This window comes from Acartia tonsa, chromosome 3, assembly GCF_053477335.1.
Source record: "Acartia tonsa isolate MP-2025a chromosome 3, ASM5347733v1, whole genome shotgun sequence".
In the NCBI taxonomy this organism is placed as follows: Eukaryota; Metazoa; Arthropoda; class Copepoda; order Calanoida; family Acartiidae; genus Acartia; species Acartia tonsa.
The window spans coordinates 28,607,693-28,624,561 of NC_137262.1; the positions used below are offsets into that span (position 1 = coordinate 28,607,693).

General features: G+C 33.4%; 1 protein-coding gene across 1 annotated transcript in view; it reads left to right on the top strand.

Moving 5' to 3' along the window:
- Positions 1 to 16,869, top strand: part of tnc (tenectin) — a 174,314-nt gene that overhangs the window by 119,868 nt on the left and 37,577 nt on the right. The window contains exons 3-4 of the mRNA XM_080153469.1: positions 13,795 to 13,939; positions 14,282 to 14,342. Of these exons, the coding sequence (XP_080009595.1) occupies positions 13,805 to 13,939; positions 14,282 to 14,342 (196 nt within the window). The 5' untranslated portion in view covers positions 13,795 to 13,804. The remainder of the gene's footprint in view (positions 1 to 13,794; positions 13,940 to 14,281; positions 14,343 to 16,869) is intronic.

The window sequence follows — 16,869 nt, forward strand, 5'->3', positions numbered from 1 at the left end:
AAAAATGATTTTAATAATTTCTTTGTATTGTGTTTTCTTAGACTTTACCTCTAACAGGTGAGACTGATGTCCATGACAATGTAAAGCTAGGTCCGAAAATTAAGGATAACATAATTGCAATGACCCAGGATAGATAACACCAAAGAGACAAGAACCCTTTGATTTCACAACCTTTGTCTTGAAGTCAAAGAAAGCCTACAAGTTAATCAATTACGCTCATGCCGCAATATAATCAAAAATTCAATGATAAATTATAATCATAGGAACATCTTTTTTTAATATTGTCATCCTTGTTTTATAATAATTGTGTATCAATACTGATCTAGGCTCAAAACACAGAGTTTATTTTCCATAATAACATGTTGCATAAGGTTTTAGAGTTTTTTTTTTATTTTTCAAAAATTTGGATTAATAGACAGTGTCATATCAAAATGGCTGGGTTTTTTCTATAGCGTAGATTTTTTTAAATTATACCTTTTGTTTTAAATAATAAAACTCTTTCTTTACACAAAAATAACAATGTAAAAACACCAAATTTTCTTAAAAGAAGAATACACCAAAAAAAACCTTAAACCATTTTTTATAGATTTGGCTGGAAAGGTATAATTTTCAGATCTTTTTCTGGGTTAGGCCCAAATTTTCAATCTTTGTTTCTCTGTCTTTTTATTTGTTTACTAATATTTTCTTATTTTTGATTGAAATTTCATATTTTTAAGAGGATTGACAACTTGAATTTTTACCAAAAAATATCCATGAATGATTTTTTTGGTATGTATTAGCTAGTAATACATATAATTAAATTTAAAATGATATGATTCTAGCGTTAATAAAACCGATTAAACAAGTTACAGAATAGTATTGCACTTATAAACAAAACATCATTTCATTTTAAAAATAGGATTTTTATTCGGGGAAATATAAGATATTGAAAATTTTTGATTCGTGAAAAGTTACATAAAATATTAAATTTGTACAATAAGTAAAATAAATTTTCACTTTCAAAGTATTATTTCAAACAATATACTTGTTAATTTCAATGATACTACGTTTTTATTCATTGTTTACAGCAAATAAAAATCTAAGCTTTCTAAAATTTTCTAATATAAAAACTTAATAAAAATCATCATTAAATAAGTTATCTACAACGTAGACATATTACTTAATCAAATTGCAAAAAAATCTACAAAATTTTGAATATATTTTGATAAAAAATGTACAAACAAAGTTATGCTTTTCTTTTTCTCTTTGCCTATCCACTGCAGTGTCCCAAATCTGTTGGGCCTTTAATTGTGGTGCCCTTATCCTGTTGGCCTACCCAGTACCAAATATACGGTTAGCTTACCTGGCCTAGAATAACAAACAAACGACCGAAATATCCCTCCCCCCTTATTTTTAGGTTTTTAAAATAAGGGAAGAAAACGGCAATTGCGCCAAAAACACAATTCTGAACAATTCTTATGAATGAAACCATCCTTGTATGTTTAATCCAAATATTGCATCCTTTTACCATTTTTTTCCTGGTAATCCACAATTTTTTCTAGTTAATCTAGGCCGAAACTTTCAAACAAAACTTAAATTCACAACTTAAGGTTATTTGATGGAAGACTGTAACAGTAGTTTTTATGCATTATTTGACTGCATTTGTGGTATAATTTTAAACGATAGGTTGGATGCATAACCGACCAATAGTTCAATCAAGAAAGTGCACTTTTATTCGTCAGTCATGAGAACACATACACACACATACATATAAGCACAAACGCACACACACACACACATACATGCAAGCACAAATATATTTACTTGAAGTCTATCTCTTTTCCCCTTTTATTTGCGTTTTTTTCTGATTTATCTTCCTATCTGCTTTTAGCAATTTTTACTATTTTAATTGTTGATTTGTCTGGTTAGAAGCCCATAGAAATATTACGTAGAATGTTGACAACGTATGTAAAGTGCTACACTATTTGTTTTTGCTAACTTGTACATTAATTCTCATAATCAAAGTACCTCTTATATTTTCTGGTCACATATCTTTTGTTTCTAATGTGATTTTCTAAAAATCATAATATTTTACATAAATTCTTTTTTATATATTCTATGATTCTATAGTGTGGCTAATAGCTATGTTATTATTAATTTTCATGGTTGATGTACCCTTGACCAAATATCTTGCAATTCTACTGTGTTTTTCAATGGATTGTAGAACATAGTATAAATTCTGTTGTAAGTATTCTATGATTTTGTGGTGTAGCTATGTTACTATTAATTTTCATGGTTGATGTACCCTTGACCAAATATCTTGCTGGGAAAAGCTCTATAATCATCTCAGCTTTCCATGTTCACAAATCAAAACTATTTCAAAATTAATTTTTCTGTATAATTATTATTATAAAACTTTAAATTAATATCCTAAAATTAAATTAACTCTTGAAAAACATCATCTTTTGGTTATTGGTAACCTTTTTATTTTTATGTAATCAATGAATTAACCAGATATTCTTTTTAGTGATGATAAACAAAAATAACCCCCTTTTGTAAATTATAGGATGAAAAGTTTGGACACTACTAGTTTAAACCAATTAATCAAGATTGATAAAAAAAAGTACCAAGAGTGTTTTAGCCAAAGAGAGAAAGAACGTTTTATAATGTTATAGGGACCAGAATGATTTACAGTTCAGTGTCCCCTCCCTCCTGGCACTATAGAAAATTCTCCTTTCCTCAATTTCTAATATGAATAGACAATCCAAATTTGTTGGAGGAAGGGTTTTTGATAAAGAATGAAGGCGGGTCACAATTTTCTCTGGCTCTAGGAGTTCAAAACATACGTTGTTCGTAAAAAGATATCAAAATTATTTTTTGCCAATAGTTTTTTTTAGTGACAGTCCCTAAACGGGGTTATACTTTCCCCTAATTACAAAGTACTTTGCTCTACGCAAAGACATAATCAGTCTATTTTTTTTCAAATATAATAGATTTAGATGCATTTCAATAATCTAAACAGTTTGCAGCTTTGAAGAAACACAAAAACATAAATGTGCATGAAATGGGCAATTGCCCCCCCCCCCCACTCCCCTCTCTCCATACCCAAATGTGTGCAAAAATATTTTTGGTTTCTACATGCACAGCTTCTCTACATTCATCCTTTGCCCTATGAAGTCATATAAATAAGTTTTCCATAGATGCGCAGAAGGGGGTGTAGATTAAATATTAGATAAATTTTGTTTGCTCTCACAATGCTTTACACCCTCCTTGTGGATCTCTGTGCAGGCTCCTATTTTTGTCTTTTATTGGCAATTTTTTGACAGTTTTCTTTTTGTATATCTAATATTAGATGTTATTAAAACTTCAAAATCATAATTTGTACTTAAATTACAAATTTTCTCATTTAATTACTCCATTTTCATGCTTTGTTGTCATCCTTGCTTTTGGAAGTAACTACTACCGCTCGTTCCCACCATTAGGAAGCTTAAAGCTGGGATTATTTGATTGTCTTTTTGGCACACTGGCCCAAATATTAAACGTACATACATGCACACGAACATAGATTTTTTTTAAAGAAAAATCTTTGAGATTTTTAAAGATTTTAATTTACATGATTAATATTGTCTATAATTAACATTCTGGTTTGTCCTGATATTTACGTTTACAATAAGCCAAACGTTATGCATTACTTCTTGGATTTTATATTGGTATTTTACCAAATGTTAGGCTATTGTGATGTAGACAGACTTACATAAGTTAATGATAGAGTAGACTTAATATTTAATTCAAAATGAAAACAGTTTTTTAAGTATTTATTATATTGGATTAAATGCAGTTTTTGAGTAAATAAGATTATATATAGATACTTTATTTAGAAATGGTTAAATATATTAATAATTCAAAACTACTGATTATTTAAGCTGGAAAGTTCTGAAGTAGCAGGATGTCTGTCTGTATATCAGGACACCAAGCAACAGGATGACTGTCTGTTTAATTAATACAATGTATTAATTAACTATGCACTTTGAAGTAGCAGGATGACTGTCTGTCTAATTAGTACAAATGTATTAATGTATAACTCTGAAGTAGCAGGATGACTGTCTGTCTAATTAATACAAAGGTATTAATTAGCTGTATAACTCTGAAGTAGCAGGATGACTGTCTGTCTAATTAATACAAAGGTATTAATTAGCTGTATAACTCTGAAGTAGCAGGATGACTGTCTGTCTAATTAATACAAAGGTATTAATTAGCTGTATAACTCTGAAGTAGCAGGATGACTGTCTGTCTAATTAATACAAAGGTATTAATTAGCTGTTTAACTCTGAAGTAGCAGGATGACTGTCTGTCTAATTAATACAAAGTTATTAATTAGCTGTATAACTCTGAAGTAGCAGGATGACTGTCTGTCTAATTAATACAAAGGTATTAATTAGCTGTATAACTCTGAAGTAGCAGGATGACTGTCTGTCTAATTAATACAAAGGTATTAATTAGCTGTATAACTCTGAAGAGGTGGAATATTTGTCTGTGTTGAACTAGTTGAAGTAGTAGGATGTCTGTAAATAGCTGAATTGGTCTAATAAGACTCGACCCCAAACCAGATAGTATTCTGTGTAAGGACTCTCAATTGCAACTGACTAACTAAATAAATGTTCTCTTAAATGTTCTCTTAACTTTTACAGAGCAATAAAGAGTAAATGATGTTTCTACTTTTAAGCCAAAACTTAAAACTGAATTATACTACATTTTCCCCCTCCTGACGCCGTCAAGGCTTCACTAATCTGAATCTACATCAGCAGCCATTACCGCATTATCTACAGCAGCAGCTACAGAACCCTCTTCAGCAGGCACTGAAGCCTGAACCTCCAACTCAGCACCAATATCTGGAACGTCTCCCTGAACCACCATCACCTCACTGGCAGCCACCGCCCCACTGGTACTCCCAGCCTGTTGCAGCTGCCAAGGTACAGCAGGTAGATCTTTACTTATTTTGCGCCTGATCTCGCTGAATATATTTGTCAAATGTCTCTGAACTTCTGCCTCTTTCTGTGACATGTCTAAATTAGCCCCCTTCACACTGGCCCCATGACCTGTCAAAGCATTTTCCACCTGTTGAACTACTGCTTCCACCTTTAAAATACATGTCACCTCTACTCTCAAATTTTTATTTTTGGAACCCAAATTATCTAACCCAACAGCAGGACGCTTGGCCACACCTCTTCTTGACCCTCCTTCGCCCTCCTCCAGACCACTTTGACCGCTCGGCCACCTGTCCCATGCATCAAGATTCACTTCCAAACCGTCGTTGCCAATATCATCATTATTCTTCAGAAACTTCAGAAACTCATCATTAAATTCATACCTGGGCCGCCCATCCTTATGCTGTCTCCTACTGGGACCAGCCCTATCATCTATTCTGTACACCACCTGCCGCCCATCCTTATGCTGTCTTCTACTGGGACCAGCCCTATCATCCTTTCTGTACACCACCCGCCGCCTGTTGGTCCTACCATCCTCCAACCTCTCTAAAGACCTCTCGTGCTCCTCTTGCAACTGACCAGGAACCAGCCGATGTCTCTCTCTATCATCCATCTTTCCTGATAATTACAATTTCAATATTTTTTTATATTTAAGACGACATTTAAAACAGATTACATTATACGAATCATCATATCAACTTTATGTCAGGGATGCCAAGGTACAAATCGAAAGATACCAAGAAAATTTCACACTCCAGCCGCGCCAATCACCACCATGACAAAATGCTGCCAGCTATCAGTCAACCATAATAAATGTACAAACCAATCCTTTCCACTTGATGATATATAGAAGTCAGCTGCAACAATAAAACACTATTCTCCTCCACTTTATGCATCCAGGACAAATTTCAGCTTGGCTGATGTAACCCACAAAAACACATCAGGAATATTTATTATTTTATTCAGGAATAAAATAATACAAATCCATCATAAAATCTGAAAATGCCAATTTTTCCTCCTACTCCAATCCTAATGAAAAATGTGGAGAAATCGCCAACCAATTTTGGCCACCATGACTTCAGACGCCATATTTAAAATTAAAAATAATAAACAAGGTGATATTTGCAATTTCTACAGCCCAAAAATTACTGAAATGACACCTATCTTCTTGTGATCTGTTGTGAACCAGCCCAAAAACCGAACAATCACAATCAGAATCTCACAGTTCTGCCATTCCACTCTGTCATTAATACAGGTACATCTTCAGCATCACATAAAAATGTAAAAGACAATTTCCCAAAACCAGACAAAGTAAAAATGTTTACCTGCTTTTGATGATTTACCACTATAACTCGATATTATGATTTAACTGCTCACAATCTCAGTTCCAACTATCAACTGGACTTAACTTTTATTGTAGATCAACTTTCCAACTTACTAGCTTAATAAGCACATATTTGTTATTAAAATAATTAAACAATAATTTAATGAATCTCCATTATATAAACATATATATAAAACTTTTATATTTATTAATCTGCACATGTACCACAGGACCTCCTACTTGAGATTTAACCTCCTCTTTGTATCCCATTTAGCTACTGACCCACTCATTTTAATCGTCACCACTTTTTCAGGCAAAGATAGCGAATGGAAACAACTAATCCAATGGAAAATTGACCTCATCAACACTCATTCCAGCTTTAGAAACAGGTACTACAGACTCAACCGCCATCATATATTTAAAGGGAGATATTTCATACACAGTCCCTTTAAAACAGAATTCAACATTGACTTGAATGATACATAATATTTTTTTTATGTTCAATCCCTTGAAGGAGGGGGTGATTCCCAAAAGGCGCTAATTCATACAAAGCATCCTAAAACTTTTTGACCACAATAAAAGGCCCACCGTAGAAAGACTGTAACTTCTTGGACACGTCACTCTTAATGCTTCCTTCTGTACTCTGTGTTTGTTTTGAACCTCCAAATATAGTTTGGAATTTGTTAAAATTCTCTTAATTATATCCTCCATATGTTTCAGAAATTCCAAATACAACCAAAAAACGAATAACCTGTCCTCGAGCTCTTGAGCAGTTAATCACCAATGTTGCCACAGGTAATTTTTTTTTTTTTTCTCCTAAGTATTTCATGATTTTCGTCTACTCTTAAAGCTGCGTACAAACTTTGGTTCTGTCTTTCCACGAGATTCAAATTCGGATTCTTGAAAGGAACTAAAACGGTGTCCACCCCCAATCCTTTCATTACCCCCTTTTTGTAACTCTGTCAGATCTCAAAGCCCGAAATAAATTATAGGTAGGTACAAAATTCTCCAAAATAAACCATAGGTAGGTACAAAATTCTCCAAAATAAACCATAGGTAGGTACAAAATTCTCCAAAATAAACCATAGGTAGATACAAAATTCTCCAAAATAGCCTTCACTGCTGTCTCAGTCTTAGCATCAACTAGCTGACACGTAAATATATACCTGGAAAATAAGCTAAGCAGATTATGATTAAAACAAACTTAACCGTTTGTAATAATTAGTGAATCCCAAAAATTTCTGTAACTCCTTTCCTGTCTTAGGCTTGCCCCAATCCTTAATCCGTTCCAAATATGAAGGATTCATCTTCAATCTGGCGGCACTAATAATATGCTCCAGATAGTGGCATTCTCTAGTCAGTAAATCACACTTATCCAGATTCCATTCCAGGTTGCCCTGTCTGAGAACCGGAAACAACGCCTGCAAATGTTCTACATGCTCCTCTGGACTAACCGAAAACACAATCAAATCATCCAGGTAACTGATACAGAAACCATACATCCCTAGTAAAATGGATAACACCTTGTCCATCAAAGCACAAAACAAGGACGGCGCGTTGCAAATTTTAATAATCTTCAGTTTCAATTCTGGATTTTCCTTAATCATCTGATTTTCCTCTAACTTCAATTGTTGAATAATAAACTGTACTCGCTCATGCATTTTCTGTCCTGACAACTTTTCTGGTTTCTTTAACTCATTTATTGTTTTCTTACAGGTGGAATCCAGATTGTCCATGACAAAACAGTGCCCCATCTTCACATTTTTAAGCAAGGTAATAGGTTTTATCGACGCATTAACTACGTTAACCCCTCCTTTATCCCTGACAGAGTAGGTTTAGAAAGAATCTCAGAATATCTATGACCAGACAAAATGGGAATTTTCTACATTTCAGCCACTACCTGTTTTTGTAAACAAGAATTAATAGGAACAGATTCCCCATGAAATTCAAATTTATCCACTTCCAAACAAATATTAATTTTATTTTTCTTCAGGAAATCAGAACTGAGATTCACCAACTTGCCTGTTACCTCAGGTACATAAAATATTTCTGTAAACACAGCTTGGTTCCCACAAATCTAACTTTTAACTCAACATATCCAATAATATTAACTTTCTTTTAATCTACCGAATAGGCTGATAACTTAGCAGGACAGAAACCAATTTCATGTTTATCAAAAATTTCTCTAGATATTAAAGAATTAAAATTATTTCCTGTATCAACAATTCCTAATTCCTCCACTGTAATATCAGCTCCTGGTACAAAAACTCTAAATCCGCGCAAATAGGCATTTTTCTTTCTTTATCTTCAAGACTTCACGATCCCTTTAAAGCCCTAGTAACTTCAGCCACCGTTCCGTCGGATTAAAATTTCAATGTCGTGTTATAAATAATTAATGTATATATTTAATTAATTAACTTCAAATTTCAGATACAAAGCCATCAATCTACAACACAGCAGCCAGCCCTCCGCCATCCACCAGCCGCCATCATACTGATCAACATATTATGTCATGCACAGCCTGCAGAACACCAGCCCCTCGTGACTAGACACCAAACTCCTTGCAACACAAGTAAGTACCCCTCAAAGGTTTAATATTCATTAAAACTTTATTTAGATACCTACCAAATTTTATACACAATTGTACTAAATGTATTATATAATATATTGTTCCCATTAACAGTTACTAGCACCTCCACACATTGACTAAAAAAAACAAAAACAGAAACTTCTTCACAACATTGAAAGCCATTATCCGAATACAAAACAGCAAAAATTTTCAAATTTTACATAGCTTAAAAACTCAATTACACTAATATAACCTAGATATAATATATGTGAACAAAGAAACAATATATAAAATAAGGTTTATACATCGAATCAATCATCACACTACTACATAGGATATTATTGATAATTGAACCTAGCCATTTCAGCAATCATAGCCTCGTATTGTTTTTCATCTCTGCTTTTTTCAGAATCCACAGCCGGCCCCCTCTGATTGACTGATTTCTTCAGAAACTGCTCAGGTATCACCCGATTATTAGGCCCTCCAGGCCCCTCTCCCTTTTCATTATTGACCGGAAAGAACTTAGCCTTGGTCTTACCTATGCGAGAATCAGGGGCAGGCGGCTTACCATCCCTCTTCTGCCAACAATCAGCCACTATATGTCCTTCTTTCCCGCAATACCAACAAATCATATTCTTAGCCTTCGAATTCAAAGCCCCAATCACATTCTCAACTTGATCCCAAGGGATATCATCCTTCCCCTCAATCCAAGCATTATTATCGCCAGTCCCAGTTCTGTCAGCCAAGTCGGATACATGCACCTCACTAATCACAGGCCTAGATTTCACCTCCCTAGATTCTTCCAATTTCAACCCTTCCATAGCCTGGGAATAACATGACGTCACATTTTCAGGTGAAATGTGTCCAGAACGAGCCCAGCTGATGTAATGTTGACCTCTACGAATCAAATAAGTCAAGAATGAGCTATAATCCTCCAGGTAATGCATAGATTCAACAAAGTTGGCCATATCTCTAGCTAAATCTGTAAACAACAAATTCTTCGCCACATTGTTATAAAAATCACGCCAAGATTGTTTAGAAATATGACCAGGATGCATAAGTCTAAACAACCGTAATTTCTCATTAAAGAACACATCCACATTCTGACCACTCTTTTGTTTCAGGGCGTAGAAGAATTCAGTAGCTGACTCTGTATCTGCAAACGGTATCACCAACCTCCTTATCAACAGGTAATAACCTAAGGCACTTAGGGAGGCATTAGCCTCCGGAGTAATAAGCCTCCCCATTTTCTTTCCCTTGCACTCAAACATCCTATTGTACAACACATCCTTAAAAAGCATGGGATCCTCCAATTTTGCGAACCGAGCAACCCTCCACAAGGACAAAAAATAATCCTCAAAATCAATGTTTCCATCCCAAAATGGAGCGTCCCGCACAAAATCACTGTCCCACTTGACACCCCTTACCAGACAAAACTCCTTAAACTGTCCCTCTACAGTCTGCTGACTGACACTGCCACCAGCCACCTTTTTGTAAGCCTTAAGCACTTCAGCCCTTTCCTCGATTAAAGGAAATATATCCAATAACTGATTCTCATACTCGGTCAAACAACTCTCACGTACATTCATCCAATTACCATTACCAGCTGGACCCAAAAAATCTATCTGCGAAAACTTCAAATGTCCAGGAGCACTCTTTACCCTCTTAGCCTCGAAACTAGTAGAATCCAATTTAGCCTCCACACTCAATCGATTAATAAAAGATGCATTAAATGAATCATCCCCCATCGATTTAGCTGTAGCCACACTAGCCCCCAAACTTATCTCATACAAGAATCCACCAATGTCGCCATCTGGTGGCAATTGAGCCACCTTTTTCTTGATAGTAGCCAAATCAACATCATAACCTAATTTCTTATGCTCATCTGAACTTTTGAACTCTTTCACCTTATTCTCCAGCCGTTTATTCGCCGCCGTTAGCTTATCCACCTGACTCTTGACAGTCGTATGCTCCTTTAACATTGCCCTAACATATTTCTTTATACTTTCAGGCACAACATCATTCTCCACGTCGCCCAACGCCGACTCCACATTTGCATTAGCACCTGCACCTCCACCAACATCATCAACAGCATCGTCATCCTCCTCCCAATTGTCGGGAGTTCCATCATCATCCTGACTTTCAGCCTCCCGAGGCCGCTTAGGCCGCCGTCCACGCTTGCCTTCACCTTTACCCCGCTCTCCTTTTTCATCAGCCATATCCGAGCACTAGAACTAGATTCGCCGTGAAATTTAGATCAGAAAAGTTAAAGAGTGAAATTCCACAGAAACCTAAAATATAAATCAAGTTATAAATATAAAAGATATAACAAAACTGTGAAAAATCCGAGATAAACAATCTCAAAAAGTGATCGAATTCAAATTAAACACCACTTCCCCCACCTTTAACTCTGCAGCAGGTCTAAATAACACGTAGCACAATAAGACTGCGCCAAATGTGATGTAGACAGACTTACATAAGTTAATGATAGAGTAGACTTAATATTTAATTCAAAATGAAAACAGTTTTTTAAGTATTTATTATATTGGATTAAATGCAGTTTTTGAGTAAATAAGATTATATATAGATACTTTATTTAGAAATGGTTAAATATATTAATAATTCAAAACTACTGATTATTTAAGCTGGAAAGTTCTGAAGTAGCAGGATGTCTGTCTGTATATCAGGACACCAAGCAACAGGATGACTGTCTGTTTAATTAATACAATGTATTAATTAACTATGCACTTTGAAGTAGCAGGATGACTGTCTGTCTAATTAGTACAAATGTATTAATGTATAACTCTGAAGTAGCAGGATGACTGTCTGTCTAATTAATACAAAGGTATTAATTAGCTGTATAACTCTGAAGTAGCAGGATGACTGTCTGTCTAATTAATACAAAGGTATTAATTAGCTGTATAACTCTGAAGTAGCAGGATGACTGTCTGTCTAATTAATACAAAGGTATTAATTAGCTGTATAACTCTGAAGTAGCAGGATGACTGTCTGTCTAATTAATACAAAGGTATTAATTAGCTGTTTAACTCTGAAGTAGCAGGATGACTGTCTGTCTAATTAATACAAAGTTATTAATTAGCTGTATAACTCTGAAGTAGCAGGATGACTGTCTGTCTAATTAATACAAAGGTATTAATTAGCTGTATAACTCTGAAGTAGCAGGATGACTGTCTGTCTAATTAATACAAAGGTATTAATTAGCTGTATAACTCTGAAGAGGTGGAATATTTGTCTGTGTTGAACTAGTTGAAGTAGTAGGATGTCTGTAAATAGCTGAATTGGTCTAATAAGACTCGACCCCAAACCAGATAGTATTCTGTGTAAGGACTCTCAATTGCAACTGACTAACTAAATAAATGTTCTCTTAAATGTTCTCTTAACTTTTACAGAGCAATAAAGAGTAAATGATGTTTCTACTTTTAAGCCAAAACTTAAAACTGAATTATACTACACTATGTATTAGTGACTACAGTACAAACTTCATATAAGTTTTTTTTGTTAACTCTTATTTGAATACCTGTCTCGCACTAAAACTTCGCGCACAGAAAAACACACGAACACACGCTCAATTTATATTTGGTTTTGAAGATTTGTTTCCTAGAAAAAAAGTAAGATTAAAGGAAGAAAATTGAGTATAAACCGTTTTCTACAAAGGAAAGTTTAATTTAAATTGTGTGATTGTTTTTGGAACATGGGATTTTTTGATGGCGTGGCTACCTTATCATTTTCAAAGTACATATGTCTTATAAAGAACAAGCGGCTTCGCTTTGCTCCAAGAGGTAATTCAAAAAAAAAATATTATGTACCTCTGGTGCTGCAATTACTAATTTTAAATTCCCTGCCTAAAAAAATGGGGAGGAGTTTTTTTTTGGGGGGGGGGTGGTTGTGTATGTCCTACCCATAAGAATATAAACCACCACAGGACCAGTAGGTATACTACCTGTAGTGTAGAATCCAATCGATTCAGTGGATACCGAGATCTTTAAAAAAGACATTGCCAACAAATATATATCACTATGAGTTTTAAATTTTGAATTTCATCTTGGATAATGAAGATTTATTAATTAGAAGTAGTTCATTTTAAAGTGGGGATATACCCAGAGATGGAGGGGACATAGAACTGTTTTTTACACTAGTCCACAAAGTTTTATAATAACTTTTTTTTATTCGTTTGCTTGACAATATTGAGGACTTTTATTGAATTTTGATTGGTTGATTCATTAAGTTGAGAGTCAAAACTTTCCAATTATTAATTGTAACCTACAGAAAGTGTAATTGTGTATATCACCATAAGGGATGATAATCAAATTTTCGGCCATTGTCTTCCCTTTAGATCCCTAGATACCCTTAATGCAGTTGTTGTGTAGCTGCACTAATAAAAGTTTTCCTTTACCTATACCTGTAAAAATATCCAAAAAAAATTCAGTAGCTACAGAAAATGATTAATAACTGTATTAATAATGGGCACGAACACGTGTATTTTCATTTAGTTCCAGTTGCCAAATATTATTTATTCGTGCAAATTAATTAATTGTTCACAGTGGTCTCATTAATCAACTTATATTTAAATGAAAAATTCAATTCTTAATAAAAAATTTATTTTCATTATTTTTTTTATCCTTTTAAGTGATTGTTTTTGACGATTGTTTTTGATCCGATTTTAAAAAATCAAATATTAGGTGGTTTTTTCAACTTTTAGACAATCTATATCATATTTAGTTCATGCATAATACATCTGATTTTAATAAGACAATTAAAACAAATAATGATTTATGACTTTTATGTTGTATATCAGTGATCTGAATATTTAAAATCATATAGAAGATAGGTATACCCTTAATTCATATATGTGGTTGATGTACTAAAGATAGGTATATCTGCCTTTGATCTTTATTCATGATTCTGTTTTTTTTCAGGTGAACCAAGATGGGGTGGATAGCGGGGACCGGACAGGCCGGTGCTTCCCTACAGACCAGTCTTACCAGCACACACGTAGTCATCTACACATCACTAGCATACCTGTACCTGGCTGTTACATTGTTCTATAGTAGTACAGTTCAGGTAATATATACATAGTAGTAGGATATACATCTACACATCACTAGCATACCTGTACCTGGCTGTTACATTGTTCTATAGTAGTACAGTTCAGGTAATATATACATAGTAGTAGGATATACATCTACACATCACTAGCATACCTGTACCTGGCTGTTACATTGTTCTATAGTAGTACAGTTCAGGTAATATATACACAATGGCCTAAAACTGGCCAATAACTAGGCTAAGTCAAAGCAAAGCTAACCAAAGATTCCTTATAATACAGTAAATAATGATATACAATGGTTACTTAATGAAATATTATCGTTTTTAATAATTTTTTAAACCATGATAATTGTTCAGGTTGCTGCGGCACCAGCAGAAAACTGGTCAGATGATTTTCAATTGGCTTTTCCTGAACAAGGTATCTATGCATTTATGTCTACTGTACCTAGAGAGAGTGGGGACATTGGGCTGTTCATTATACAAGTCCCTAACGTTTTCTTACTCGTTGGCTTAACAACTTTGGGGCTTTAATTGTATTTTGATTGGTTGGTTCATTAAATTGAGTTTCAACGTTTCAACCACTAATTGTAATCTATAGAAGGGGTAATTTTGTGTATCATCATTAAGGTTGAACATCAATTTTCAGGCATTGTCTTATCCCTTAAAATCCTTGGAAAATAGGGCAGAGAAAATATTTGCGCATCCCTATTTAATCTTGTTTGCTGATATCTTGATAAATTAAACTTTTTTCTCGTGTTTTTTTCTTGGATGTTATCACACTTATCAGCTTATCTATCTATGCAATCTGGAGTCTTTAAAAAAACAGTGCAAAATATAATTTCCCACCTAAGGGTGTTATTTGAGGAATAAGCCCCCTTTGTTTTTTATCATTTAGGATTGTAATTTACATTACATAGTTGTTTATATCTGTTAAAAAATAGGTATCATAAGAGATAAGATAATGGACTTATAAATTAAAATACATCCAAAATTATCCCTTAATATAAATTAGAATTATTGGTACGGACATTTGGAACCATTCAAAATTAAATCAAAGAAACCAAAGATAAGTCGTTATAAAACTTTTAGTTGTTATGTAATTAACAGAAAAATGGAAAAAATATGTAACGGGGGGGGTGGGGAGTAAACCACCTGCTGTAATAATTAGGATACTGCACCTCATAAAGGTTAATGGGGAAAAATTGTTGATTATTGTTTGCACTACATTACAAACTTGGATGGAGACAAACATTCAGCATAAATTTTAAAATAGCATTTTACTATAACCAGGGCATGCCCATACGTCCATACGTATTAACAGTAATAAATTGTTTTTAACGGATTTTTAAGAAAAATAAAATTATTAATTTTATTTCTTCAAATTCTTGTGCGTTCTGTACTACAATTTATTTTTAGAATGTTTCTACCTATCCATGACTAAAGATAGCATCATATAAGCTCATGAGAATTGTTTCAAATACAAACTTTCACTATGCATAGAGTAAATAAAAATAGAATAGAAAATTCCTCCTTCCACCATGGAAGAACAAATAAAGAATTTAAAAAACAATATTTAATTTACCTTAATGTTTAAAATGTTTATATCTTTTTTGCCGTGGAGAAATAAGATTTATGTTTTCATACAACTTTTACTATCCATTGATTATTTAACATTAGGTTATGTTATGATTCTTTCTCATATAGAAATGAGGAAAGAGTTTATTATAAAGAAAAACTATAGCAAAATTATCTTTAAAAGGTTGGCAAAAGATCATTTTAGTTGAGCATGTACATATTACACACAAAAAAATCTACAAGAAAAATTAGAAAAGAAACAAACGAAAAGGAGAGAGAGAAAAAAAAAGAAAGAAAGAAAGAGAGAAAATATGTTGAGAAGAAATGCATTTTAAATTGAAAGTTTAGTTTAAACGCATTCCAGAAACTCCCTTCTCAAATATGCATACAAGATTCATCAGTTTTTAGGTCATATTCAAACAAGGATGAGAATTTTACTTTTAAGCGCAGTGTACTTGCAAAAATGCAAAAAATAAGTAATATAAAATGAAGGTTGTCTGAGAAAAATATTTAGATAAGAAGGGAATAAAAGGGATTTTCCCAAAACCTTTAGCTTGAATTTAGAATTACGATTAGAGTTTCTTCTGACAGGTCTTGAAGTATGCCTACCCTTCTGCAAAGTAGAAATTTAAATACCACAGACCAATCTAAAGCTTTTTAAAAAGGATGAATCAATCAGTCTACCCGAATCAATATGCGTTATAAGAAACAGTTACTGACAGATTAAAAGAGGATTCACCCCACACCCCCTTATATTTTATGCGGGTGTGACTTTGTTACACCCCCTTTAGCTGGTTAAAAAATAATACTGTATAATACATCAAAATTTGATTTTTACAAAAGTTTTAATTTTACATCCTGAATGAAACCGTTACTGACCTTCAATAAATCTAAAATATACTAGAAATTATCATTGTTTGTGGAATTTTTCAATAAATTCACTGACAAAAATATGTTTTCCAAAGAAAAATCAAGGGGAGAATAGTTGTCTTTCGCATCGTATTATAGACGGCTTTCCCCGGATATTTAAATGAAAAGCCTAGGCTAACAAACCTGGTATTAATTTTATTATTTTTATTTTAATATTCGTGGATAATTGTCTGTAATACGATCCAATATATGAATTTTTCCAGTATAGTTGAGAACCGGTTCTAATCTAGCGGATATTATTTAGTTTAAAGCCAAACTAAAAAAGGCTTTTTGTATGTTTAAAAGTAATTTTATTCAGAGAGGATATTCTACAATTTTATCAACTCTTTGCTGCTTTAGTTTTCTAAAACATTTTAGTAATAAATGTCCATATTTCTACATATATAGTGATGGAAGTAAAGAAAATTTAGTTTGAAATTTCCCATGATTAAAATTCCTTA